Source organism: Oncorhynchus mykiss, chromosome 2 (genome assembly GCF_013265735.2).
Source record: "Oncorhynchus mykiss isolate Arlee chromosome 2, USDA_OmykA_1.1, whole genome shotgun sequence".
NCBI classification, from domain to species: domain Eukaryota; kingdom Metazoa; phylum Chordata; class Actinopteri; order Salmoniformes; family Salmonidae; genus Oncorhynchus; species Oncorhynchus mykiss.
In genome coordinates, this window is record NC_048566.1 from 32,608,077 (window position 1) to 32,632,902 (window position 24,826).

Consider the following 24,826-nt stretch of genomic DNA (forward strand, 5'->3'; position numbering starts at 1 on the left):
TTGAAAGATTGAAAAACCAGCAGACTGAAGTGCTGTTTTCTTTTAATTGTAGCATCGGTAACTGGAGTATGTGAATGGGCGCTGCTGGTAGCCTATAGGGCTCTATTGTACTCCCACTTCAGCATTCTCAGTGGTGCCCTCTGCTGCAAGATGGTGTGGGATCATGCTTTTCACATGTGTTGCTTATCGGACCGCAAAGCATCCTGAGTCCTGCTTTGACGGACTGACTTGCAACTTTGAATTCAGGCTATTGACTTCTGATATTATTTTCCCTTAAAGTGATTCCTTCAACCTGCATCCTTGTGAGTGATTGATTTGTCTTTTCGTTATCCCCCCACATCCCCCTTTCTCCATTATCCCGCAAATGGGAAAGTGTTCTTGGTCGGAGGAAGAAAGTGGGCTGTTCAAGATTTTGGTGTGCATAATTCTCTGCCCCCCAATCCCTCTTTACTTTGCTTCCTTCGCTGGCGGACGGAGCTCAAATCGTTATTTAGCTTTTTCAATTCAACGTGGGGAATCCTCGTACCTGACAACTCATTGTCTAATTTCATTCAAATTTGCCGGAAAAATATTTATTAGAAGTTGCACCTGTCGAGTCTGCTTCAAAATACAAAGGTACACAGAAAGGATCGTTTGAGTGCGTCGTTTAAATGAGGTAGGTGATGGATTTATAAATCATATATTTTTGGCATGTCCTTGATAAATATAAGAATACATTTCTGTCGCAAAATAACACGTTTTGCTCATCAATTAGCCAACAAATGTTTTTTAGTTGTATAAGTCAAACATAAAATCCTCAATACATTTGCCATAATTAGAGCAAATGAGAGACATTTTCGAAAAACGTTTTAAACAATACAGCCTATTTTTCGTCAAATATATATTTTAAATATTTTCTATTACCTCTTTTGTCCTACTGTTAATGCTATTCTGTAGGTCAAAAGGACAATTTTATTGAAGTTTTTTGATATATAAAGTTATTTTGACTTACCCTTGAACCCACAATCTCAATTATTCAATGTAAAATAACATTTTCCTCATGCATTGTTTTCTGAGCACAGTTAAGCAGGATCCAGACAGATTGTACCTGCTATAGTGCTGTGTAAGGATTCCCTCCAAACTGATTTTATTAAGTAAATCATACGGGCATGGGGCAATGCACACTGTCGTTGCAGGCCTACTTGTACCTATAGAAATACATGTTGTACTGTACTCCAAACTGGCTACATATGGACATTCTGTGACAGGGAATAAAGCCTATTTTCCCCAACCAACTACTGTATTGCCATTAATACCAGTGGCTTTGTTTAAAAATATTGATTAAGACATACAGATCTCTGAACTGGAAAGGGAAAGGGGCTAGGTAATTGCTCTACACCTGTCACAGTCAGCATACATATTTTGCTAGTTTTCGTCATAGTAAGGGGCACTTACAATGTTTAGGCTATTTCAAGTGATTGGGTTCCACGCATGACATCTCAGTGTTGATTTATCAACACTTCTGTTTCTAAGTTGATGTTGTCGTTTTAAAAGAACATCGACCCATACAGTACGTTAACCTAGTTTAGTACTATGCCCCAATCAGGACCTGTCTGATACATGTCAACAAGCCTTGTACTTTTACAAGATGCTTTGATGCTGTGGTATCTGGGTTACTCTTCTCAGTTTGACTAACCTTGCAAATATGACTGTCCATTGCAAATGTGATATCACTGGTTTCTAAATAGGTCTTTGTGTTGTTGACTGAAGAAAGTGGACTGATTTGGTGACCTGCTGTGAGAGTTGCCACAGTTTGCCTTGACAGTCTCCCATAAGCCCTTAAAGCGCTCAGAAGCCCTACATTTCTGCCTAATCAGCCCGTGGCACAGGCTACAAATGGGCCAAGTCCCCTGCCCCCCATCCACCTCCATGAGTCAGTTCCTTTGGCTGGAGTGGCTAACGGCTAAAGCTAATAGCAATATGGCTAAAACCACTCCTCAGCTGGACCTTCTGTTGTGTCCTGCCCTGCTGGAGGGCCCCTATCTCTCTCTCCCTCATAGCCCCTTTCTTTCTCATTCTCTTCCACCCCCCCCCAAACTTTGCTTCCTGCCAGCCCGGGCCTGTGAGGGGGTATGGGTTGCCCCTAGAGATGTGCAGATGGAGTCATTCGAGGTAACGTGAGGCAGGATTGGAGGGTGGGTGTGGTGGTGGGGTGGAACGAGGCTGGGTAATGGAGGGTGGCAGACTGGCAGAGGTGGTGGTGTGTGTCAAAAATAATGACTAGGACAGCTGGTGTTTGATAAACTACAGAGGAGAAAGACTGTGTGTGTCGGGTGTGTGTTCATGTTCACAGTATCTCATTCTATTTGACCATAAAGAGTGACGTATCATACCATTACATAAGCCAAAATATAAATAATCTGTTACTAACCCTCATTGATTCAGTTCAAAAAAGCACAAGTCCACTTACAGAGGTACTTCCACACTCACACACTTCCCCCTTCCCACCACCATCATCCCCATCACCAACACTGTATACTGCAGTCCATCAGCCTGAAATTACCTTTCTTGGTCAGACCAAGGTGAAGTCATTGGTTATTCCAGCCACTTGTGATGCATGTCTGAGGTTGCCTGGGATGCGTCCTCCCCTCTCTCTCTCCCCAGAGGAAGCCCTCTCTCCCTCCCCAGAGGAAGCCCTCTCCCGCTCTCCTTGGAGTATGGAAATGTGGTTGTGGCTAAGGGCCATGTGCCCAACACAGCAAGGAAGAAAACTACTGTGTGTGTGTGTGCGTGTGTATATTTCCGTGTGTTTATGTGTGTGTGTGAGAATTTGGCGGTATGAACAAAAATCCATATCATGATACATTTACTGAATTATCATGATGAGTTGAACGGTAAGTTTACAACATTAATGTGCACTAGTTACTTTTTTTATATTACACTTAAAACTACTTCTACCTCTTTGAATGTTGTGGCTACCATTGTGCCGTTTAATTTCAAACTTCACATTTCTCTAGTAAAGGCTACTTATCATTATTATCGATAGCAGTAAAATGCCCTCGAGGAACGGTTGGTGCGGTCTGTATCGATCATTTTGGGGTTTATTTGTGTGTGTGTGTGGATATTGGGGGGGGGGGGGGGAGGATGTTTTGGGTGTTGGGGGAAATGAACACATATCAGTGCTGTCTGCTTATATACTTCATTAACAGTCAAAGGATTGAGGAAGATTGAATGGAGGGTAATTGAGGAATCGGACAAAAAATACTTCATTCTCCTAGAAACCGGAGCTGAGACAAGTAGGGGAGGGAAGGCTGACAGGATGACGGTTCATTTGCTTGTCCACATTCTCACAATCTACTGTTATGGATACTGCCACAGATCCATCAGCTCCCCAATTTCATTTCAACCAACAGTTATGATGTGGATGATTTACCCAATGATGTTCTTCACAGGTTCGAGACCGTTTCGTTCATGTGCAATTGACCCACTCTTCTATCATCACCACTCCTCTCTACTGTATTAGTCGAGATCACACTCTGACAACCCCCATGTTAACTAATGGATTTACAGTTTATGTTATGCAACAGGTCACTGAACTTCAAACTTTGAAAACAGAGTTTTACACGGGAACTTTGGGTAATTGATCATTAAGCGCAGTCGGATTACTACAAAACCAACAATCATTTCTGCCTTGATTTTGAGTGAATTTAGTTCTTCTTGACCTAATTCCAGTTCCTGATGTGATTTTCCAAAATATCAGGGTTCTATATAAAAGTGAAGCAACAATCCAGACAGGCAATGTAGTGTATAGGTTGAGATTCTCCTCCTCTAACCTCATCACTGGTTGCTTGTAAAAAAGAATAAAGGGTCTGGATGTGACGTTTACAGTAAATCAACAATCTACTGTGGGCTGTCAGTAGACATTTCATCACTTCCTCCTTAGACAAGACAAAAGATTTAAGCGCCTTTGAACGGGGCATGGTAGGTGGTGCCAGGCGCAGCGGTTTGTGTCAAGAACGGCAACACTGCTGGGTTATTCATGCTCAACAGTTTCCCATGTGTATGAAGAATGGTCCACCACCCAAAGGACATCCAGCCAACTTGGAACGCTTTTGACACCTTGTAGAGTCCATGCCCCGGCGAAATGAGGCTGCTCTGAGGGCAAAAGGGGTCTGATCAATAATAGGAAGGTGTTCTCTAATTGTGACTGACCACTAAAGCACCCAGTGCACTGGGTTTGCAGCATGACTGCGCAGTTCATTCACCAACACATCCAGTGGGGGGGGGGGGGGGGGGGGGACTCTATTCACGTTACATTTTTGCACCCTCTAAGAAGCGCACTGCTTATTTGAATATACCGGCCTGCTCAGAATGGGTAATGTGGCGGTCCTATCGAGTCAGTGGGGGAAATGTGTCACTGTGTCTGTGTGTCTTTGGTGCGTGGGTAATGTTAATGGGGTGGGGGTGGTTGGGATTTAACATTTAGGTTGCTAAAAGGGATATAACGATGATAAAGCAGTGGAGTTGGAGAAAGGGCTTTGTGCCATGCCATCCTGGGGGAATTTGTGGGACATCAGAATTCTGCTCACACTCGAGAGCTCCCAAAGGCTGACTCATGCCAGCTGGATAACACCAAGGCCACACAGACAGTAACTCTCTAACACACTTTAGTTGACTGATGCAAAAAGGCACATGCAGTACATAGCTACTTTACACACACACACACACTATCTGACTAAAGACACTCCCTGACTTAAAGAGATTTATATACACATGCAAAACAAAAACCCCACAAAGACATATCCATAGACTCATCAATTAACTTATTGGAAGCTCAACAAAATTCTGCAGAACTAAATAACAATCCCTCACACTTGTCATACAAATCAATTTGTCAAAATGAAGAATGAATATTTGTTATTTCAAAAGGACTTCAGCTTGATCAGGACTGACGTTGCATGTGATGGATTAACACACCATCCTATCCGTTCTCAAGGTCTCTGCTAAATGACAGCGCTGACGTCTTAGCCACGGCTTTTACTTTACGGTCGTAGAGGCTGAGGTGGTTGGTGAAAGCTGGCCTCTTGCCACTGTCTAGTAATATACTCTGAGGTTGATGAATGACTGTAAGCATGAATCAATATTTGTATATGTCTTAACTTGTCTCCAGGTATCCAAAGAGGCCACAGGACCCTCAGAGTTATTGAGGGAGTCATCCCTACCTCTTTTCCTCTTTCTCACTTTCTTTACAGCACTTCTCCATTTGTCTATTAAGCTTTCACGATAATGATAATGTCTATCTCTTTGTGTCTCCCCCCCACCTCTCTATTTCTCTCTATTGCAGATTGGAGATGCTCCTGTCTTTGCTGCTGTGTGCCATCTGTCTGCTCATCCTACCGTCCTCCTCTACCCCCAGCCAAGCCTCAGGTGCGTGACCACCCTCCGTCAGCCTCGGCTATACTGACATCCATTCAATGATCTATGACATTTGACTTCTAAGGGTATAGGGGCACTTTCTAATCACTCCTCGGTCATTCACCATTTTTGCTGACACACACTCTGGAAACTATTTTAGATGGTGTGACTTTAATAGCAAAAATCAAGGTTAACTGATGTGCACAGGTGTGAAGAGGAAGTATCTCATCCGGTATTTGTTTCAACAACACCATGACGGCAAATGGCAACTGACAAGACTTTTAAATGGGTTCCAGACTTTAACAAATAACATCAACTGCAACCTGAGACAACCTGTGAACTTTTTGACTGTATAAAGTCAGCAATTGAACCCCTTTGGTCTGCACTCTCCAGATGACTCCAGACTCCTACAGGTGACCATCCCTACGACCCCTCCCTTATCTGCCGTCTTGGGGGGCTCTCTTACCCTACCTTGCCTGGTGTCTCTGTCCCACCCGCCCCCCAACACGAATGGCCGCCACGCCGTCCTCTCCCTACCCAGGGTCAAGTGGAGCATGCTGTCCCAGGGGCACGAGACTGAGATCCTGGTGGCCCGAGGGGACAGGGTGAAGGTCAGCGAGGCCTACAAGGACAGAGCCTCCCTGCTCCATTACGCTTCCTCCTCGGCCGACCTCACCCTGAGGCTGGATGGCCTGCAGTACAACGACTCTGGCTTCTACCGCTGTGAGGTGCAGCAGGGCCTGGAGGATGCCGACGGTGTGGCTCAGGTCAAGGTCAAAGGTGAGGCCAGGGGTTGATGTCATAGATGTTGGGGATAAGCCAGAGTTCCTGACCTATGACAGTAACAACTCAGGAGTGTGTGTGTCAATGCTTGTATCTCAGCAGGCAGTGAGCCAGCCAGAATTGTCAGTCACAGGATGGCTCTAGGAGAAACAGAGAATGTCCTACAAAACACAGCATAGACACTGACTGTACATTACCATTTACACTGAGTGTACAAATCATTAAGAACATCTGCTCTTTCCATGACATTGACTGACCATGTGAATCCAGGTGAAAGCTATGATCCCTTATTGATGTCACTTGTTAAATACACTTCAATCAGTGTAGATGAAAGGGAAGACTCAGATTAAAGAAGGATTTTTAAGCCTTGATACAATTGAGACATGGATTGTGTATGTATGCCATTCAGAGGGTGAATGGGCAAGACTATAGCAGTTTATAACCTAATGAATCAGATATAGCCTATGCTTGTGAATGTAGCTGTAGTTCACACAAATGACTGAATCTGAAATAACGGCAAGACTGTGGACCTTCAACAGGGGTGGTGTTCCACTACCGGGATGCTTCCAGTCGCTATGCTTTTACCTTTGCGCAGGCCCGGGACGCCTGTGAAGAGATCGGGGCTCACATCGCCACCCCAGAGCAGCTCTTGGCAGCCTACCACAGTGGCTATGAGCAGTGTGATGCGGGCTGGCTCTCAGACCACTCAGTGAGGTAAGGGCCAGGCAGATAAAAGACCACTGTAAATGTTCTCTCATATCAAGTGGACACAGATAGAGAGATGCTTTCATGCACTTCAATGGACTTTCCCCTTTGTTATAACAGTTGTATAACACTATGTAATATCAACACTCTTCTCCACAGATATCCCATCCAGATGCCACGAGAGGGATGTTTTGGAGACATGGACGGGCATCCTGGAGTGAGGAACTATGGGCTGCTGGAACCTGATGAGCTGTACGATGTATACTGTTATGTGGAGAACATAGAGGGTAGGAAAATATGTTATTTATTGGAGTGTTTCATGAATTTGATCAAGTGCAGATTATTACAACCTGACTTCTCCCTCCATGTCTACAGGGGAAGTGTTCCATGGCTCTTCCCCCCGAAGTTTCACCCTGTGGGAAGCTAAGGCCTATTGTCTGGCTCAGGGAGCGGAGCTGGCTACCACAGGTCAGCTGTATGCAGCCTGGAATGACGGACTGAACGCCTGCAGCCCGGGGTGGTTGGCTGATGGGAGTGTACGCTACCCCATTGTCACTCCCAGGGAGCGTTGTGGTGGAGGGGAGCCTGGGGTCAGGACTGTCTATCGCCATTTGAACCAGACAGGCTTTCCAGAGGCACACACTCGCCATGACACTTACTGCTTCCGAGGTAAGAGGTTTTGAAAGTTATGCTGGGCTTCAGTAGTGGCATCCCAACGCAGTTCCTACGGTATTCTAACTCATCCTCTGGCCTAACTTTGTTTCGTTGCCCTTGCATCTGACAGGCAACAGCAACACTCACACCGAATCTCCCCATGATTACCTAGCAACAGAGCCAGAGGACATCGGCCAGGACATTGTGACGCTGTCTGAGCCTCTGGAGGAATTCAGCCTGGGTCAGGTGACGGAGCAGGTGATGAGTGAAGAAGTTCAGGGCTACCTGACTGCACTCCCTATTCCAGCGGAGCAGCACCCATCAGAGCATATAGAGGAGCAGGTGGCTGTCCCTGGAGAGCAGTACCCAGAGCATGGAGCTGTCCCTGGAGAGCAGTACCCAGAGCAGGGGGCTGTCCCTGGGGAGCACGGAGAAGAACAGGGGGTTGTTCCTGGAGAACACGGAGAGGAGCAGGAGGCTGTGCCTGGGCAGCACAGAGAGGAACAGGGGGTTCATCATGGGGAGCAGTACCCAGACCAGCCTGGAGAGGAGCAGGGGGCTGTCGATGGCCCGGGCCCTACTGTAGTCTATCACGAGGAGCTACCCTTTCCGGTTGAACCCCAAGACCCATTCACCCCCACATCCTTCCCCCAAGACCTGGAGCCCACAGAGGACACCTGGCATCTGGTGAAAGAGGTCAGCAACCCAGAATCATATCAGCCTGCCCCTGAGGAGGCAAACTTAGATTCAAACTACCCAGTCACACACTATGATGAGCTGAATGCAAACCCAACACTGTATCCACCTTCTCCCGAGACAAATTATGAATCAGATGATCTTACAACTGCTCATGAAGACAACATTGGTATCCCCGATCTCTACCAGCCCTCGTTAGAGTCAAACATGGAATCAGGAGAGCCCTCTATAGAGGGTGTACCAGGGACTGCTCTGGAGGCCCCCGTGCCCACCACAGCATATGAGGAGGTGGACAGGTCCAGTGATCCACATCCCATTCCTGGCACAACCCCTGAGAGTGGTGAGCCAACAGAGTCTCAGTATGGTATTTCAGAGGAAAGCCATATGCAAACAGAGATCACCCAGGAGACCGAACACTACACTTTTACCTCTGAGACCACAGGCTCTAATGTATCAGGAGTTGAAGCCACTACTAGTTATGACAGCTCTCCAGAGGAGCAACTGGAAAGCAGGCTGCCCATACCTCCTGAGGAGGACCACTCCGGAGATGAGCATGCCATCCAGGTGGAGCATGTCACGGACACGGTCTACCCAAGCACCTCTTATGACCTCTCAGGAGGGTCCTTCAGGCCTGAGGGAGCCATCACTGGGAATGTCGAGGATACATCTGTATCTTCCACTTCACCTCATGAGGAAACGGAGCTCTTCCCTGACCAGTCCACCACTCAGCCTCCATACTGGGAGAACACACCTGAATACCACCAAACCAACTCTGTGGACCACAGTGCCAGTGTCCTTCTCCCTGAGGAGCATACCACATCACTGGACTCATTGGTCCTCCAGACAGGGGAGAACAGTGGCTCTGCTACGGCTGAGTCAGGAGACCTGGCTACCCGAAGCCCAGTGGAGATGGACCCCTATGAACTGATCCCTACCTCTGAATATGGTGAGTCCATAGACAAGCCTTTTTGTGTATTTTTTTTTACACTTTTCTTTATGTAATGTACTGAAGATTTAGTGCAGTAAATATTTAATGGTATTGAATGACATTAAAAGCATGAGCTGGCACACCCCCCAAAAATGTGGTGGAGGTGCTGATTAACGGCGAGTAAATTGTACTTATTTAATTTGATGTAACCCTTATTTTACCAGGTAAGTTGACTGAGAACACATTCTCATTTACAGAAACGACCTGGGGTATAGTTACAGGGGAGAGGAGAGGGATGAACGGCCAATTGGAAGCTGGGCATGATTAGGTGGCTATGATGGTATGAGGGCCAGATTGGGAATTTAGCCACTGAGGTTAACACCCCTACTCTTACGATAAGTGACATGGGATCTTTAGTGACCACAGAGAGGACACCCGTTTAACGTCCCATCTGAAAGACAGCACCCTACACAGGGCACTATCCACAATCACTGCCATTGGGATATTTTTTTAGACCAGAGGAAAGCATGCCTCCTACCAGCCCTCCAACACCACTTCCAGCAGCATCTGGTCTCCCATCCAGGAACTGACCAGGACCAACCCTGCTTAGCTTCAGAGCCAAGACAGCAGTGGGATGGAGGGTGGTACTCTATAAAAGGCTATAAAATTATAGGCTATAAATGTTTTTTTGTTTTTTTAAAGAGAGTCGCACAGTCTATATACCAGCTCCAAGTAATTTATTGGATAAACCAGCAACATTTCAGCATCACTTTGCCTTCAGGGTAATGTCATGAATGCTTGAACGTGAATGTCTACATAACCTGCTTCAAGCATTCATGACATTACCTTGAAGAAGGCACAGTGATGCCGAAACGTTGGTGGTTTACCCAATAAATTACTGGAAGCTTGTACAGTATATAGACTGTGCGACTCTCTTTCAAATCAAATCAAATCAAATGTTATTGGTCACATACACATGGTTAGCAGATGTTAATGCGAGTGTAGCGAAATGCTTGTGCTTCTAGTTCTGACCATGCAGTAATATCTAACAATTTCACAACAACTACCTTATACACACAAATGTAAAGGAATTAATAAGAATATTCTTATTAATATGTATATATAAATATATGGATGAGCGATGGCTGAACTGCATAGGCAAGATGCAGTAGATGGTATAGAGTACAGTATATACAATGAGATGAGTAATGTAGGGTATGTAAACATTATATAAAGTGACATAGTTTAAAGTGACTAGTGATACATTTATTACATCCAGTTTTTAATTATTAAGTGACTAGAGATTTGAGTCAGTATGTTGGCAGCAGCCACTCAATGTTAGTGATGGCTGTTTAACAGTCTGATGGCCTTGAGATAGAAGCTGTTTTTCAGTCTCTCGGTCCCACCTTTGATGTACCTGTACTGACCTCGCCTTCTGGATGATAGTGGGGTGAACAGGCAGTGGCTCGGGTGGTTGTTGTCCTTGATGATCTTTTTAGCCTTCCTGTGACATTGGGTGCTGTAGGTGTCCTGGAAGGCAGGTAGTTTGTCCCTGGTGATGCGTTGTGCAGACCTCACTACCCTCTGGAGTGTGAGGTTATTTTCCTGACACAACACTCCGAGGGCCCTCACCTCCTCCCTGTAGTGGTAATCAAGCCTGCCGCTGTAGTGTCATCTGCAAACTTGATAATTGAGTTGGAGGCATGCATGGCCACGCAGTCATGGGTGAACAGAGAGTACAGGAGAGGGCTGAGAAGGCACCCTTGTGGGGCCCCAGTGTTGAGACTCAACGGGGTGGAGATGTTGTTTCCTACCCTCACCACCTGGGGGCGTCCCATCAGAAAGACCAGGACCCAGTTGCACAGGGCGGGGTCGAGACCCAGGGTCTCGAGCTTAATGATGAGTTTGGAGGGTACTATGGTATTAAAGGCTGAGCTGTAGTCAATGAATAGCATTCTGACATAGGTATTCCTCTTGTCCAGATAGGTTAGGGCAGTGTGATTGCGTCGTCTGTGGACCTATTGGGGCGGTTAGCAAATTGGAGGGGGTCTAGGGTGTTAGGTAGGGTGGAGGTGATATGATCCTTGACTATTCTCTCAAAGCACTTCATGATGACGGAAGTGAGTGCTACGGGGTGATAGTCGTTTAGCTCAGTTACTGTCACGGGATTCTTCTGTTGAAGGAGAGGCGTACCAAAACGCAGCGTGGTTATTGTGATACATCTTTATTGAAGATGATAAATGAACAATATACAAAACAAGAAATGTGAAAAACCGAAAACAGCCCTATCTGGTGTAACAAACACAAAGACAGGAACAATCACCCACAAACCCCAACACCAAACAGGCTACCTAAATAGGGTTCCCAATCAGAGACAATGACTAACACCTACCTCTGATTGAGAACCATATCAGGCCAAACACAGAAACAGACAAACTAGACACACAACATAGAATGCCCACAGATCACACCCTGACCAAACAAAAAATATAAACATATAAAGCAAACTATGGTCAGGGTGTGACAGTTACCTTAGCTTTCTTGGGAACAGGAACAATGGTGGCCCTCTTGAAGCATGTGGGAACAGCAGACTGGGATAGGGATTGATTAAATATGTCCGTAAACACACCATCCAGTTGGTCTGCGCATGCTCCGAAGACGCGGCTAGGGATGCCGTCTGGGCCGGCAGCCTTGCGAGGGTTAACACGTTTAAATGTTTTACTCACGTTGGCTGCGGTGAAGGAGAGCCCGTAGGTTTTGGTAGTGGGCCGTGTCGGTGGCACTGTATTGTCCTCAAAGCAAGCAAAGAAGCTGTTTAGTTTGTCTGGGAGCAAGACATCGGGGTCCGCGGCGGGGCTGGTTTTCTTTTTGTAGTCCGTGATTGACTGTAGACCCTACAACATACCTCTTGTGTCTGAGCCGTTGAATTGCGACACTACTTTTTCTCTATACTGACGCTTAGCTTGTTTGGTTGCCTTGCGGAGGGAATAGCTACACTGTTTGTATTCGGTCATGTTTCCGGTCGCCTTGTGTCACGTTCTGACCTTTTTTTTTGTTATGTCTTTGTTTTTAGTATGGTCAGGGCGTGAGTTGGGTGGGTAGTCTATGTTCTTTTTTCTATGTTGTGGTTTTGTATTTGGCCTGGTATGGTTCTCAATCAGAGGCAGGTGTCGTTCGTTGTCTCTGATAGAGAATCATACTTAGGTAGCCTTTTCCCACTTGTGTGGTGTGGGTGATTGTTTTCTATTATGTGTATGTCACCTTACAGAACTTTTTCATTTTGTTCTTATTTTGTTGAGTGTTCTCTGTTTAATAAACATAATGATGAACACTTACCACGCTGCGCTTTGGTCCTCACCTCATTCCAACGACGAACGTTACACCTTGCCCTGATTAAAAGCAGTGGTTCGCGCTTTCAGTTTTGCGCGAATGCTGCCATCAATCCACGGTTTCTGGTTGGGGAAGGTTTTAATAGTAGGAGTGGGTACAACATCACTGATGCACTTGCTAATAAACTCAGTCACCGAATCAGAGTATACATCAATGTTGTTGTTCGACGCTATCCGGAACATATCCCAGTCCACGTGATCGAAGCAATCTTGAAGCGTGGAATCAGATTGGTCAGACTAGCGTTGAACAGACCTGAGCACAGGCGTTTCCTGTTTTAGTTTCTGTCTATAGGCTGGGAGCCACAAAATGAAGTAGTGGTCAGATTTGCCGAAAGGAGGGCGAGTGAGGGCTTTGTATGCGTCGCGGAAGTTAGAGTAGCAATGATCCAGAATGCTGCCAGCCCGGGTTGCGCATTCTATATGCTGATAAAATTTAGGGAACCTTATTTTCAGATTAGCCTTGTTAAAATCCCCAGCTACAATAAATGCAGCCTCGGGATATGTGGTTTCCAGTTTACATAGAGTCCAAAGAAGTTCTTTCAGGGCCGTCGAGGTGTCTGCTTGGGGGAATATACACGACTGTGATTATAATCAAAGAGAATTCTCTTGGTAGATAATGCGGTCGCCATTTGATTGTAAGGAATTCTAGGTCAGGTGAACAAAAGGACTTGAGTTCCTGTATGTTGTTATGATCACAACACGACTCGTTGATCATAAGGCATACACCCCCGCCCTTCTTCTTACCAGAGAGATGTTTGTTTCTGTCGGCGCGTGAAGAAACCAGGTGGCTGTACCGACTCTGATAACGTATCCCAAGTGAGCCATGTTTCTGTGAAACAGAGAATGTTGCAATCTCTGATGTCTCTCTGGAAGGCAACACTTGCTCGGATTTCGTCTACCTTGCTGTCAAGTGACTGGACATTGGCGAGTAGTATACTCGGGAGCGTTGGGCGATGTGCCCGTCTACGGAGCCTGACCAGAAGACTTTATTAAATTACATAAAACCTTTGTGCATATGTAATGTGTGCTAAAATGTTTTTAAAGAGCTGAACACTCAAGTGTGGACAGGGTTACACTAACTGTAGGCTTGAATAATGTTTGTGATCTGTTTCCTGGCAGCTTATGACCCCACTCAGGAGCAGTCTGGTGTCACGTCACCCGACTCCTCTACCCTAGATGACCATGTGGAGCAGGAGGCAGGAGGCACAGTGGACTCATTACCAGACGTTTCCAATGGTTCCACTGACCAGGATGAGCACACTGACCTGGGTTCAGTTCCAACTGACAAAGTCCTTACAGTTATTTATGACACTGACTCTAGTGAAACCTCTGGGGTCCACAAGGTAATGCTTGACATTACCCTTTTGACATCCCCCATACCTATAACCTATTCCCCCCCGACCCAGCGTTCCGTGGAAGCAGGGGCCAGCTCCCCAGGTGACTTCATAACCGTCATCCCAGAATCCAGCGTTCCATCTGGGTTTGAACCCCTGGAGGAAGGGCTGGAGAAGGTGGAGCAAGAGGGGTTGGGTGAAATCCCAGAAGTAGTCGAAACTACTACTCCAGAGACAGCTTCTGGTGAGGAGGGGAGTGGAGATGAGGAGAATGGTCAGGAGGTGAGTGGAGAAGAGGAGAGTGGTCAGGAGGCGAGTGGAGACGAGAAGAGTGGTCAGGAGGCGAGTGGAGATGAGGAGAGTGGTCAGGAGGCGAGTGGAGGCAAGGAGAGTGGTCAGGAGGCGAGTGGAGACGAGAAGAGTGGTCAGGAGGCGAATGGAGACGAGAAGAGTGGTCAGGAGGCGAGTGGAGATGAGGAGAGTCGTCAGGAGGCGAGTGGAGGCAAGGAGAGTGGTCAGGAGGCGAGTGGAGGCAAGGAGAGTGGTCAGGAGGCGAGTGGAGATGAGGAGAGTGGTCAGGAGGCGAGTGGAGGCAAGGAGAGTGATCTGAAGGTGAGTGGAGATGAGGACAGTGACCAGGAGGTGAGTGGCCAAGAGGGAGTGGAGTCCGGCCTAGGATCAGGATCAGACGAGGAGCACTCTGAATCTGGAGAAAGCTCAGGGATCCTTGAACCAGAAGTCCCATACATGAATGAAACTGTCATTCCCATCAATAGCACAACTGTCAATAGCACAGATGAAAGCGAGCCTGAGTCGAGCACAGATGCGCCTTCTACTGATATGGAGATCACGCTGCTCTCTGACTTGTCCCAGACCCCCCTGCCCTCCCCCACCATACCCCAAGAGTCCCGGGCTGATGTAAATCTGGATTACAGTGGGGAGACCTCACTCACTGAGGACCCTGACTCCATCACTCCACTCACTAAGGAGCCTGAGGAGACCCCCAGCCCGACGCCCACCACAGAGGACTACGATGACCAGACTACGACGGCAGCACCCCTATATCCAGAGGACGTTGATGAGGAGAAACTGATTACCATTCCTACTACTCCAAGATTTGGGAACATTTCAGGTAACGTTCAATGTAACTCAAACCATGACAATTATTTGAATACATGTGTTAATGCAAATCATAATTGCATACTTTCTACCATATACCTCACCTTAAATTACTCACTTGACTCTTGTATTTATTTTATGGTCTCTTGCCTCCCCCACTCTGCTTAGTCATTAGAAAGTCATTAGAAAGAAGGGGATTATCATTGTTTCTGTTGGAGGTAAACACACAGCAGGAGGAGCTGTCTCTGTTCATAGCAGCAAAGGATTGGGAACATAATATACAGTGAGCTCCAAAGGTATTCGGACAGTGACATTTTTTCTTTTTGTCTTGGCTCTACTCCACCACCTTGGATTTGAAATGATGCAATGACTATGAAATTCTAACCACTTCTACATTAATGTGGATGCTACCATGATTACGGATAACCATGAATGAATTGTGAATGATGATGACTGAGAAAGTTACAGAGACATAGATAACATCCCCCCCCCCCAAGAAAAAGTGACTCCAAAATGACACAATACATTATTTACCATTCATTTGTATTGGGCACAAAATAATCTGAAACTCAACTAAAACAAATGCATCCAACAAGTTTGTAGGGTCACAAGATTGATATACTGTATTTAGTCATTGCGTGCTAGGAATATGGGACCAAATACACAAGTGAATTTGTCCAAATACTTTTGGTTGCCTAAAGTGGGGGGACTATCTACAGAAAGTGCTGTAAGTTCACCCTATATTTTTTATTTTATTTATTTTTTATTTCACCTTTATTTAACCAGGTAGGCAAGTTGAGAACAAGTTCTCATTTACAATTGCGACCTGGCCAAGATAAAGCAAAGCAGTTCGACACATACAACGAGTAAAACAAACATACAGTCAATAATACAGTATAAACAAGTCTATATACGATGTGAGCAAATGAGGTGAGATAAGGGAGGTAAAGGCAAAAAGGCCATGGTGGCAAAGTAGATACAATATAGCAAGTAAAACACTGGAATGGTAGATTTGCAATGGGAGAATGTGCAAAGTAGAAATAAAAATAATGGGGTGCAAAGGAGCAAAATAAATAAATAAATAAAATACAGTAGGGAAAGAGGTAGTTGTTTGGGCTAAATTATAGGTGGGCTATGTACAGGTGCAGTAATCTGTGAGCTGCTCTGACAGTTGGTGCTTAAAGCTAGTGAGGGAGATAAGTGTTTCCAGTTTCAGAGATTTTTGTAGTTCGTTCCAGTCATTGGCAGCAGAGAACTGGAAGGAGAGGCGGCCAAAGAAAGAATTGGTTTTGGGGGTGACTAGAGAGATATACCTGCTGGAGCGTGTGCTACAGGTGGGAGATGCAATGGTGACCAGCGAGCTGAGATAAGGGGGGACTTTACCTAGCAGGGTCTTGTAGATGACATGGAGCCAGTGGGTTTGGCGACGAGTATGAAGCGAGGGCCAGCCAACGAGAGCGTACATGTCGCAATGGTGGGTAGTATATGGGGCTTTGGTGACAAAACAGATTGCACTGTGATAGACTGCATCCAATTTGTTGAGTAGGGTATTGGATGCTATTTTGTAAATGACATCGCCAAAGTCGAGGATTGGTAGGATGGTCAGTTTTACAAGGGTATGTTTGGCAGCATGAGTGAAGGATGCTTTGTTGCGAAATAGGAAGCCAATTCTAGATTTAACTTTGGATTGGAGATGTTTGATATGGGTCTGGAAGGAGAGTTTACAGTCTAACCAGACACCTAAGTATTTGTAGTTGTCCACGTATTCTAAGTCGGAGCCGTCCAGAGTAGTAATGTTGGACAGGCGGGTAGGTACAGGTAGCGATCGGTTGAAGAGCATGCATTTAGTTTTACTTGTATTTAAGAGCAATTGGAGGCCACAGAAGGAGAGTTGTATGGCATTGAAGCTTGCCTGAAGGGTTGTTAACACAGTATCCAAAGAAGGGCCAGAAGTATACAGAATGGTGTCGTCTGCATAGAGGTGGATCAGAGACTCACCAGCAGCAAGAGCGACCTCATTGATGTATACAGAGAAGAGAGTCGGTCCAAGAATTGAACCCTGTGGCACCCCCATAGAGACTGCCAGAGGTCCGGACAGCAGACCCTCCGATTTGACACACTGAACTCTATCAGAGAAGTAGTTGGTGAACCAGGCGAGGCAATCATTTGAGAAACCAAGGCTGTCGAGTCTGCCGATGAGGATGTGGTGATTGACAGAGTCGAAAGCCTTGGCCAGATCAATGAATACGGCTGCACAGTAATGTTTCTTATCGATGGCGGTTAAGATATCATTTAGGACCTTGAGCGTGGCTGAGGTGCACCCATGACCAGCTCTGAAACCAGATTGCATAGCAGAGAAGGTATGGTGAGATTCGAAATGGTCGGTAATCTGTTTGTTGACTTGGCTTTCGAAGACCTTAGAAAGGCATGGTAGGATAGATATAATTCTGTAGCAGTTTGGGTCAAGAGTGTCACCCCCTTTGAAGAGGGGGATGACCGCAGCTGCTTTCCAATCTTTGGGAATCTCAGACGACACGAAAGAGAGGTTGAACAGGCTAGTAATAGGGGTGGCAACAATTTTGGCAGATAATTTTAGAAAGAAAGGGTCCAGATTGTCTAGCCCGGCTGATTTGTAGGGGTCCAGATTTTGCAGCTCATTCAGAACATCAGCTGAGCAGATTTGGGAGAAGGAGAAATGGGGAAGGCTTGGGCGAGTTGTTGTGGGGGGTGCAGTGCTGTTGACCGGGGTAGGAGTAGCCAGGTGGAAAGCATGGCCAGCCGTAGAAAAATGCTTATTGAAATTCTCAATTATGGTGGATTTATCAGTGGTGACAGTGTTTCCTATCTTCAGTGCAGTGGGCAGCTGGGAGGAGGGGTTCTTATTCTCCATGGACTTTACAGTGTCCCAGAACTTTTTTGAGTTAGTGTTGCAGGAAGCAAATTTCTGCTTGAAAAAGCTAGCCTTGGCTTTTCTAACTGCCTGTGTATAATGGTTTCTAGCTTCCCTGAACAGCTGCATATCACGGGGGCTGTTCGATGCTAATGCAGAACGCCATAGGATGTTTTTTTTGTTGGTTAAGGGCAGTCAGGTCTGGGGAGAACCAAGGGCTATATCTATTCCTGGTTCTAAATTTCTTGAATGGGGCATGTTTATTTAAGATGGTTAGGAAGGCATTTTAAAAAAAATATCCAGGCATCCTCTACTGACGGGATGATATCAATATCCTTCCAGGATACCCCGGCCAGGTCGATTAGAAAGGCCTGCTCGCTGAAGTGTTTCAGGGAGCGTTTTACAGTGATGAGTGGAGGTCGTTTGACCGCTGACCCATTATGGATGCAGGCAATGAGGCAGTGATCGCTGAGATCTTGGTTGAAAACAGCAGAGGTGTATTTAGAGGGCAAGTTGGTTAGGATGATATCTATGAGGGTGCCCGTGTTTAAGGCTTTGGGGAGGTACCTGGTAGGTTCATTGATAATTTGTGTGAGGTTGAGGGCATCAAGTTTAGATTGTAGGATGGCTGGGGTGTTAAGCATGTTCCAATTTAGGTCGCCTAGCAGCACAAGCTCTGAAGATAGATGGGGGGCAATCAGTTCACATATGGTGTCCAGAGCACAGCTGGGGGCAGAGGGTGGTCTATAGCAGGCGGCAACGGTGAGAGACTTGTTTTTAGAGAGGTGGATTTTTAAAAGTAGAAGTTCAAATTGTTGGGTACAGACCTGGATAGTAGGACAGAACTCTGCAGGCTATCTTTGCAGTAGATTGCAACACCGCCCCCTTTGGCAGTTCTATCTTGTCTGAAAATGTTGTAGTTTGGAATTAAAATGTCTGAATTTTTGGTGGTCTTCCTAAGCCAGGATTCAGACACAGCTAGAACATCCGGGTTTGCAGAGTGTGCTAAAGCAGTGAATAGAACAAACTTAGGGAGGAGGCTTCTAATGTTAACATGCATGAAACCAAGGCTATTACGGTTACAGAAGTCGTCAAAAGAGAGCGCCTGGGGAATAGGAGTGGAGCTAGGCACTGCAGGGCCTGGATTCACCTCTACATCGCCAGATGAACAGAGTAGTAGTAGAATAAGGGTGCGGCTAAAAGCAATAAGAATTGGTCGTTTAGAACGTCTGGAACAGAGAGTAAAAGGAGGTTTCTGGGGGCGATAAAATAGCATCAAGGTATAATGTACAGACAAAGGTAAGGTGGGATGTGAATACAGTGGAGGTAAACCTAGGTATTGAGTGATGAAGAGAGAGATATTGTCTCTAGAAACATCATTGAAACCAGGAGATGTCATTGCATGTGTGGGTGGTGGAACTAATAGGTTGGATAAGGTATAATGAGCAGGACTAGAGGCTCTACAGTGAAATAAGCCAATAAACACTAACCAGAACAGCAATGGACAAGGCATATTGACATGAAGGAGAGGCATGCTCAGTCGAGTGATCAAAAGGGTCCAGTGAGTGGAGAGGTTGGTTGGGGGTCACGGCGATTTAGACAGCTAAATCGGTAGTAAGCTAGCATAAGATGGAGGTCTGTTATTAGCCAACTCTTGCGTTCCGTCAGTAGATTAGTGGGTTTCCGTGTGGTAGAGGGGATGAATCCAAATCACACAACAACAACAAAAATAAAAACAATAGATATAGTTATAGAGGCCCAAGAAGAAGAAAAAAAATCAATAAATAAAAATAAAATATTAATTGTCCGATTGTCTATTCAGATAGCAGCCGATAAGATAGCCAACGGCTAGCAGGCCGCAGATGAGCGCCCAGGCAACGTTGCGCCGGAGGAGCCAGCCGGACAGTTCCCTCGGGTAGACAACGTCGGCAGTCTAGCCGTGAAGGCCCGGTGGGGCTCCGCGTAGGCAGCAAAACGGGTCCGGATAGGTGACTGCAGCCCAGGAGTGATTGATGGAACTCTTCAGCTGGCTAGCTCCGGAACAATTGATGTTAGCTGCGGAATCGACGAAAGCCGATAGTAACACGGATAGCAGCTAGCTAGCTGCGAGATCCAGGCATGGACGTCCAGAGCCAGCGGCCGAAATCCAGGGACATGGAGAGAAAAATTGGTCCAATATGTTCCGCTCTGAGCCGCGCTGCGCTGCACCGCGCCGTACAAAACTGGCGATAGATTCTCGAGCCAAAGGACAGCCGATGACCACAAACCGTGGTCAGCTGAGTACCAACGATTAGCCAGTAAATAAGCTAACTAGCTTCTGAACTAGCCCCTGAACCAGCTTCAGAGTAGCTTCTGGACCAGCTTCTGGCTAGCTCCCGGCTAGCTTCTGGCTAATTTCTGGCTAGCCTCTCGGAGGATCACAGATCTGAGGTAAATAATACTTTTTTATATAAATATAAATTGGTGAAACGGATTGCAGGAGAGTGTTCTGAAGATGAGTTTTTGGAAAATTAAAAATGTATGTGAAAAAAAAGTTGCGTATATATATATATATATATATATATATATATATATATATATATATATATATATATACGGGACACAACAGGACGAGGACAAAAATACGTCTGAACTGCTATGCCATCTTGGGAGAGAGTGACGAGATTACCCTTACATTAAAGTTTAAAGTCTGCACTTTAAGCTCACATTCATTGTATATATTCAAAGTGCTGGAGTACCGAGCCAAAGCAAAAATAAATAAAGGGGCAGTGCAGTCAAAACATGATTTCCTGTTTTTTTTGTAATGATATTTCCACACGATGAGGTCAAAATAACACTCTGAAATTGTAAAAAATTATGATAATTCCATTTTAGTGGAAGAGCTTTTTGAAGAGGAATAAACCTTTTCAGGTGGGTGGGAGTTTTTGGCCCACAGCATAACATCACAATCTGATCTGATTATTCTGACCAATGACCTGTCATCTTTTATTTGCATATGTATCCTCTTACTTTGAAGGGGCTCTAGAGTCTAGACCAGGGGTGGGAAATTCCATTCCTAAAGGGCCTATTTGATGTCACAGTTTTCCCCCAGCCCCTGCTAACACACCTGACTCCAATAATCACCTAATCATGATCTTTTGTTTAGAATGCAATTTGATTAATCAGCTGTGTTTGCTAGGGATGAAGAGAAGGTGTGACACCAATCAGGCCCTTGAGGACTGGAGTTTCCCACTCCTGGTCTAGACAATCATATCCGCCAAGCAGGGCTGTATATGTAAATATATTTCAATTTGTATCAACACGCTCACACGATCATACTGGGCATTTTAATGGCAAAAGGAGACTCGGGGACTTATTTTCATGAAATAAACACAGTGATTTATTAGACATACAGTGATGATTTAAACAATTAAATTAAAAAGGCTGCATGGGGGCATTAACAAAATGGCATGGTAAAAAAGAGCATGGAAGCATATGTGCTGAAAACATTTGAAAAGGTCACCTATGTGTAAAAGTTCCTCAGCACAGGGGCTTGAATAGGTAAAATTATATTTTCTGTAAACTGAACTCTCAGGCCACTGTAGGCCTACAGTCAGTCAGTCTGAGTACTGTTGGTATAATGGCTCCCTCCAGTGGCAGCCAAATAAATTCCCATGTAAATCAACAATAAAGTGATCCCATCATATCTGTCCTTTACTTTGACACTATAAAGAGGGGATTCAAAAATGGAACACACACACACACCAACAATATTTTAGATACGTTGTTACTGCATTTACATTGGTGTCAATAGTTGTTCTCTCCTACCTTTGTCTCAGATTCCTGCCATGAGAATCCTTGTTATAACGGGGGAACATGTGTTGACAGTGGGTCTTCAACCAAGTGCCTTTGCTTGCACACCTATGGAGGACACATGTGCCAGACAGGTACAGTAACAGATTTCATGTTTTGTTTTCTCAAAGATAATGTTCAAACAATTAACATATCACTCCCCCTTGTGTATATTTTTGTCTCCTCTGTGTGCATCTAACCTCTTCTTCGTCATGTTGGTCAGACCTGGAGGTGTGTGAGCCGGGTTGGGAAAAGTTCATGGGCTTCTGTTACCAACATTTCACCAAGCGTCAGGGCTGGGAGGTGGCAGAGCAGCACTGTCGTATGTGTGGCGGTCACCTGATCTCGGTCATGACCCCTGAGGAACAGAACTACATTAATGGTACAGCGGGCCTGAAAACATGTACTTTGATCTTGTAACAGACAGCTCCAAGTGCTCTGCATAACTTGACCTCTGTAAACCCTCATCCGTGGATTGTTAAAAAGGTGTAATTCAAACATTTAAATGGGGAAATGTGTTAATTTCACTCTTTGTCGTAGCTTTATTCAGTGTGAACAGAACTTACAGTCCCAAAATGCATAAACTGAATGCGTAATGAACCCTCTGTAACCCCAGTACCATCTGTGATGAATGTTTTGTAAACTAAAAACAATTGTTTAAACAGATGGCTTTGACTGTTTAAGGTTGTATCGTCCAGAGAAGAGGCAACTTTGTCTTCTTTCATGTTTTACCTGCCATTCACTCATTTTACCATGAAACATGGGAGGGCTTGGATGCCAGTGTTAGTATTATGTCTGGAAATATGGAAGAGATTATCTAGCATTCCTTAGTTGTTTCCCATGGCTTGTAGACTGACACTGACCCCTATCTGCTAGTGAGCGAGTGTTTGCAGGCCCAAAGTTACAGTGCGCTCTCTCTTTCCCTTTAGATAAGTACAGAGAGTACCAGTGGACGGGACTGAATGACAGAACCATAGAGGGAGACTTCCGCTGGTCTGACGGGAATCCTCTGGTAAATCTCACATAGTCTGTGTACCCATGAAATATGTCTAGGTTCTCCATAAACATAATGTTATTTGCATGAACATGCCTCTGGGATTGTATCCTATTGGTATACAGAACATCCTCACTTATGGTTTGTAAGACCTGATGCAAAAATAACCTCCTCCTGGTATGTGATCTGCTTCTTATACTACTTCTCAGCTACTTTAAATGTCAACTAACATTATTAAAACTCCCCTACTTCTTCATCCTACTTCCCATCTTTCTCTGCCAGTTGTATGAGAACTGGTACCGGGGCCAGCCTGACAGTTACTTCCTGTCTGGAGAGGACTGTGTGGTGATGGTATGGCATGATGGGGGGCGCTGGAGCGATGTGCCCTGTAACTACCACCTCTCCTACACCTGCAAGAAGGGCACCTGTGAGTACACAACCAAAACCACTACGGTAGTGTAGCATAGAAGTTTTAATGTATTTGCACTCCTAACCGCATTATTTCTGTTCAGCTTTCTGTGGCCAGCCCCCCATCATTGCCAATGCCAAGGTGTTTGGTAAGTCGCGTCTGCGCTACGAGACCAACTCCAAGGTTCGCTACTACTGTGAAGAAGGATTCCTCCAGACACAGAACCCCGTCATTAAGTGCCTATCCAACGGCCAATGGGAGGAGGCTCTGATCACCTGTCACCCTGGTGAGGACAGACATTAATTCTATTGACTGACATACAACTAAATAAATGTATGATGTGTGGGATAGGTCTCTAATGTTATCATTGTATGACCCGCTTAAGTTATTTTATGCTCACTGTGATAATGACATGATGTACCTGCAATGTTTTTCCAGCCCAGACCAACTTGGCAGAGGGAGAGCAGAAGGTCACGACGCCACCCTATCAGAACGAGGGGGTGGAGGTGGTGGACACAGCCACGGAGAAAGCCACTTCAGAGTTCTGGGACATCAAGTGGAACTAATAAGCTCATCAAACTCAATATGCCCCTTCCCTCTGCCCCCTTCCCTGGAATCCTATGTTCCACTCAAAGACTGTCCAACCTTGTCCCTCCAACAAGGTGGAGCCTTGTAAAATAAATGTTCTCCCTGAGAACGAGTCATCACATTCCTGTCACCAGCTCTTTCCAGAATAAACCCATTTAGAACATCAACAGACTTGATCGATCACACTTACAATAAGAGTACATCCCAACATAAGGCCACTATTAGAGGAAATTGATCACATTTGCACAGTACAGTTTGTCATTGGAATGAGCTTTAACGAAGATGTCCCATCCATCATTGGGCTTGTATGTTGCGTGTGATTGTTGACTAGTGAAATACTTCAATATCCACCTGTGCTACGACACTGTTGGATGACTGTATTTGACTGCTAGTAACATATATTATGACATGTTTATGATGGTATACAGTATGATTTTGATGGAGAGTTTTAGTAATGTGCAACCTAAATCTCAACCTCAGCTGGTCTGACATTAACTGAAGCCACTTTCCCACTCTCTGCCACAAAGACAGAATTAAGATTTCCACTTTTGTATGCTTTTGTATAAGAAGATCTCCTAATCAATCCACATCTTCTCAATTCCCACAACCCAAAGCATTTTCTCAACATGTCCTCTTATGTGGCTCTTTGCTTTTCAGGTGTCTTAAACTTTAGACCCAATATTAGAAGCCGATATCCACTTTAAAAGTACTTGGTTTGAAAATAGCCAGAATCCAAAGTTTGTTATTTTAAAACGTAATCACTAAGATACTAGGAAGAACATGTGAAAATGTCCACAATGGTATTTCAATTTTCATGCATCAATTACATCATTGTCTTAGTTCCAGTGGAAGTACGATTTTACGTTGGTAGTGTTTAACAGTAATCAAATCGTTCTAATTGTTAATCCCATTTGTGACTGCACAATTACACAATGAACTTGTTATGAAAGAAAAAAGGTCATTGTAAAACGAATTAAAACTTAATTTTGTTAATGTAGTCTGAGTTATTGGAGAATAGAAAATAAATATCTAATAAAACGATTACAATGTATTTATCCATGTGAATATAGTTGCATTTGAATTATATTTTAATGCCATTGTTCAAATACACT

General features: G+C 45.1%; 1 protein-coding gene across 2 annotated transcripts; it reads left to right on the top strand.

Moving 5' to 3' along the window:
* Positions 1–185: 185 nt before the first annotated feature.
* On the top strand, positions 186–24,779 carry LOC110534753 (brevican core protein). 2 transcript variants are annotated; one of them, XM_036945871.1, is made up of 14 exons: positions 186–302; positions 5,324–5,406; positions 5,788–6,174; positions 6,717–6,891; positions 7,042–7,169; positions 7,258–7,551; positions 7,667–9,178; positions 13,669–15,015; positions 21,711–21,818; positions 21,947–22,105; positions 22,653–22,735; positions 23,000–23,144; positions 23,230–23,412; positions 23,565–24,779. In XM_036945871.1, the coding sequence occupies exons 2-14, from the start codon at positions 5,331–5,333 to the stop codon at positions 23,690–23,692; spliced, it is 4,725 nt and encodes a 1,574-aa protein (XP_036801766.1). In that variant the 5' UTR covers positions 186–302; positions 5,324–5,330; the 3' UTR covers positions 23,693–24,779. The 2 variants fall into 2 exon arrangements, with proteins under 2 accessions (XP_036801766.1, XP_036801762.1); XM_036945867.1 differs by lacking the exon at positions 186–302 and adding an exon at positions 336–655.
* The last annotated feature ends 47 nt before the right edge of the window (positions 24,780–24,826 follow it).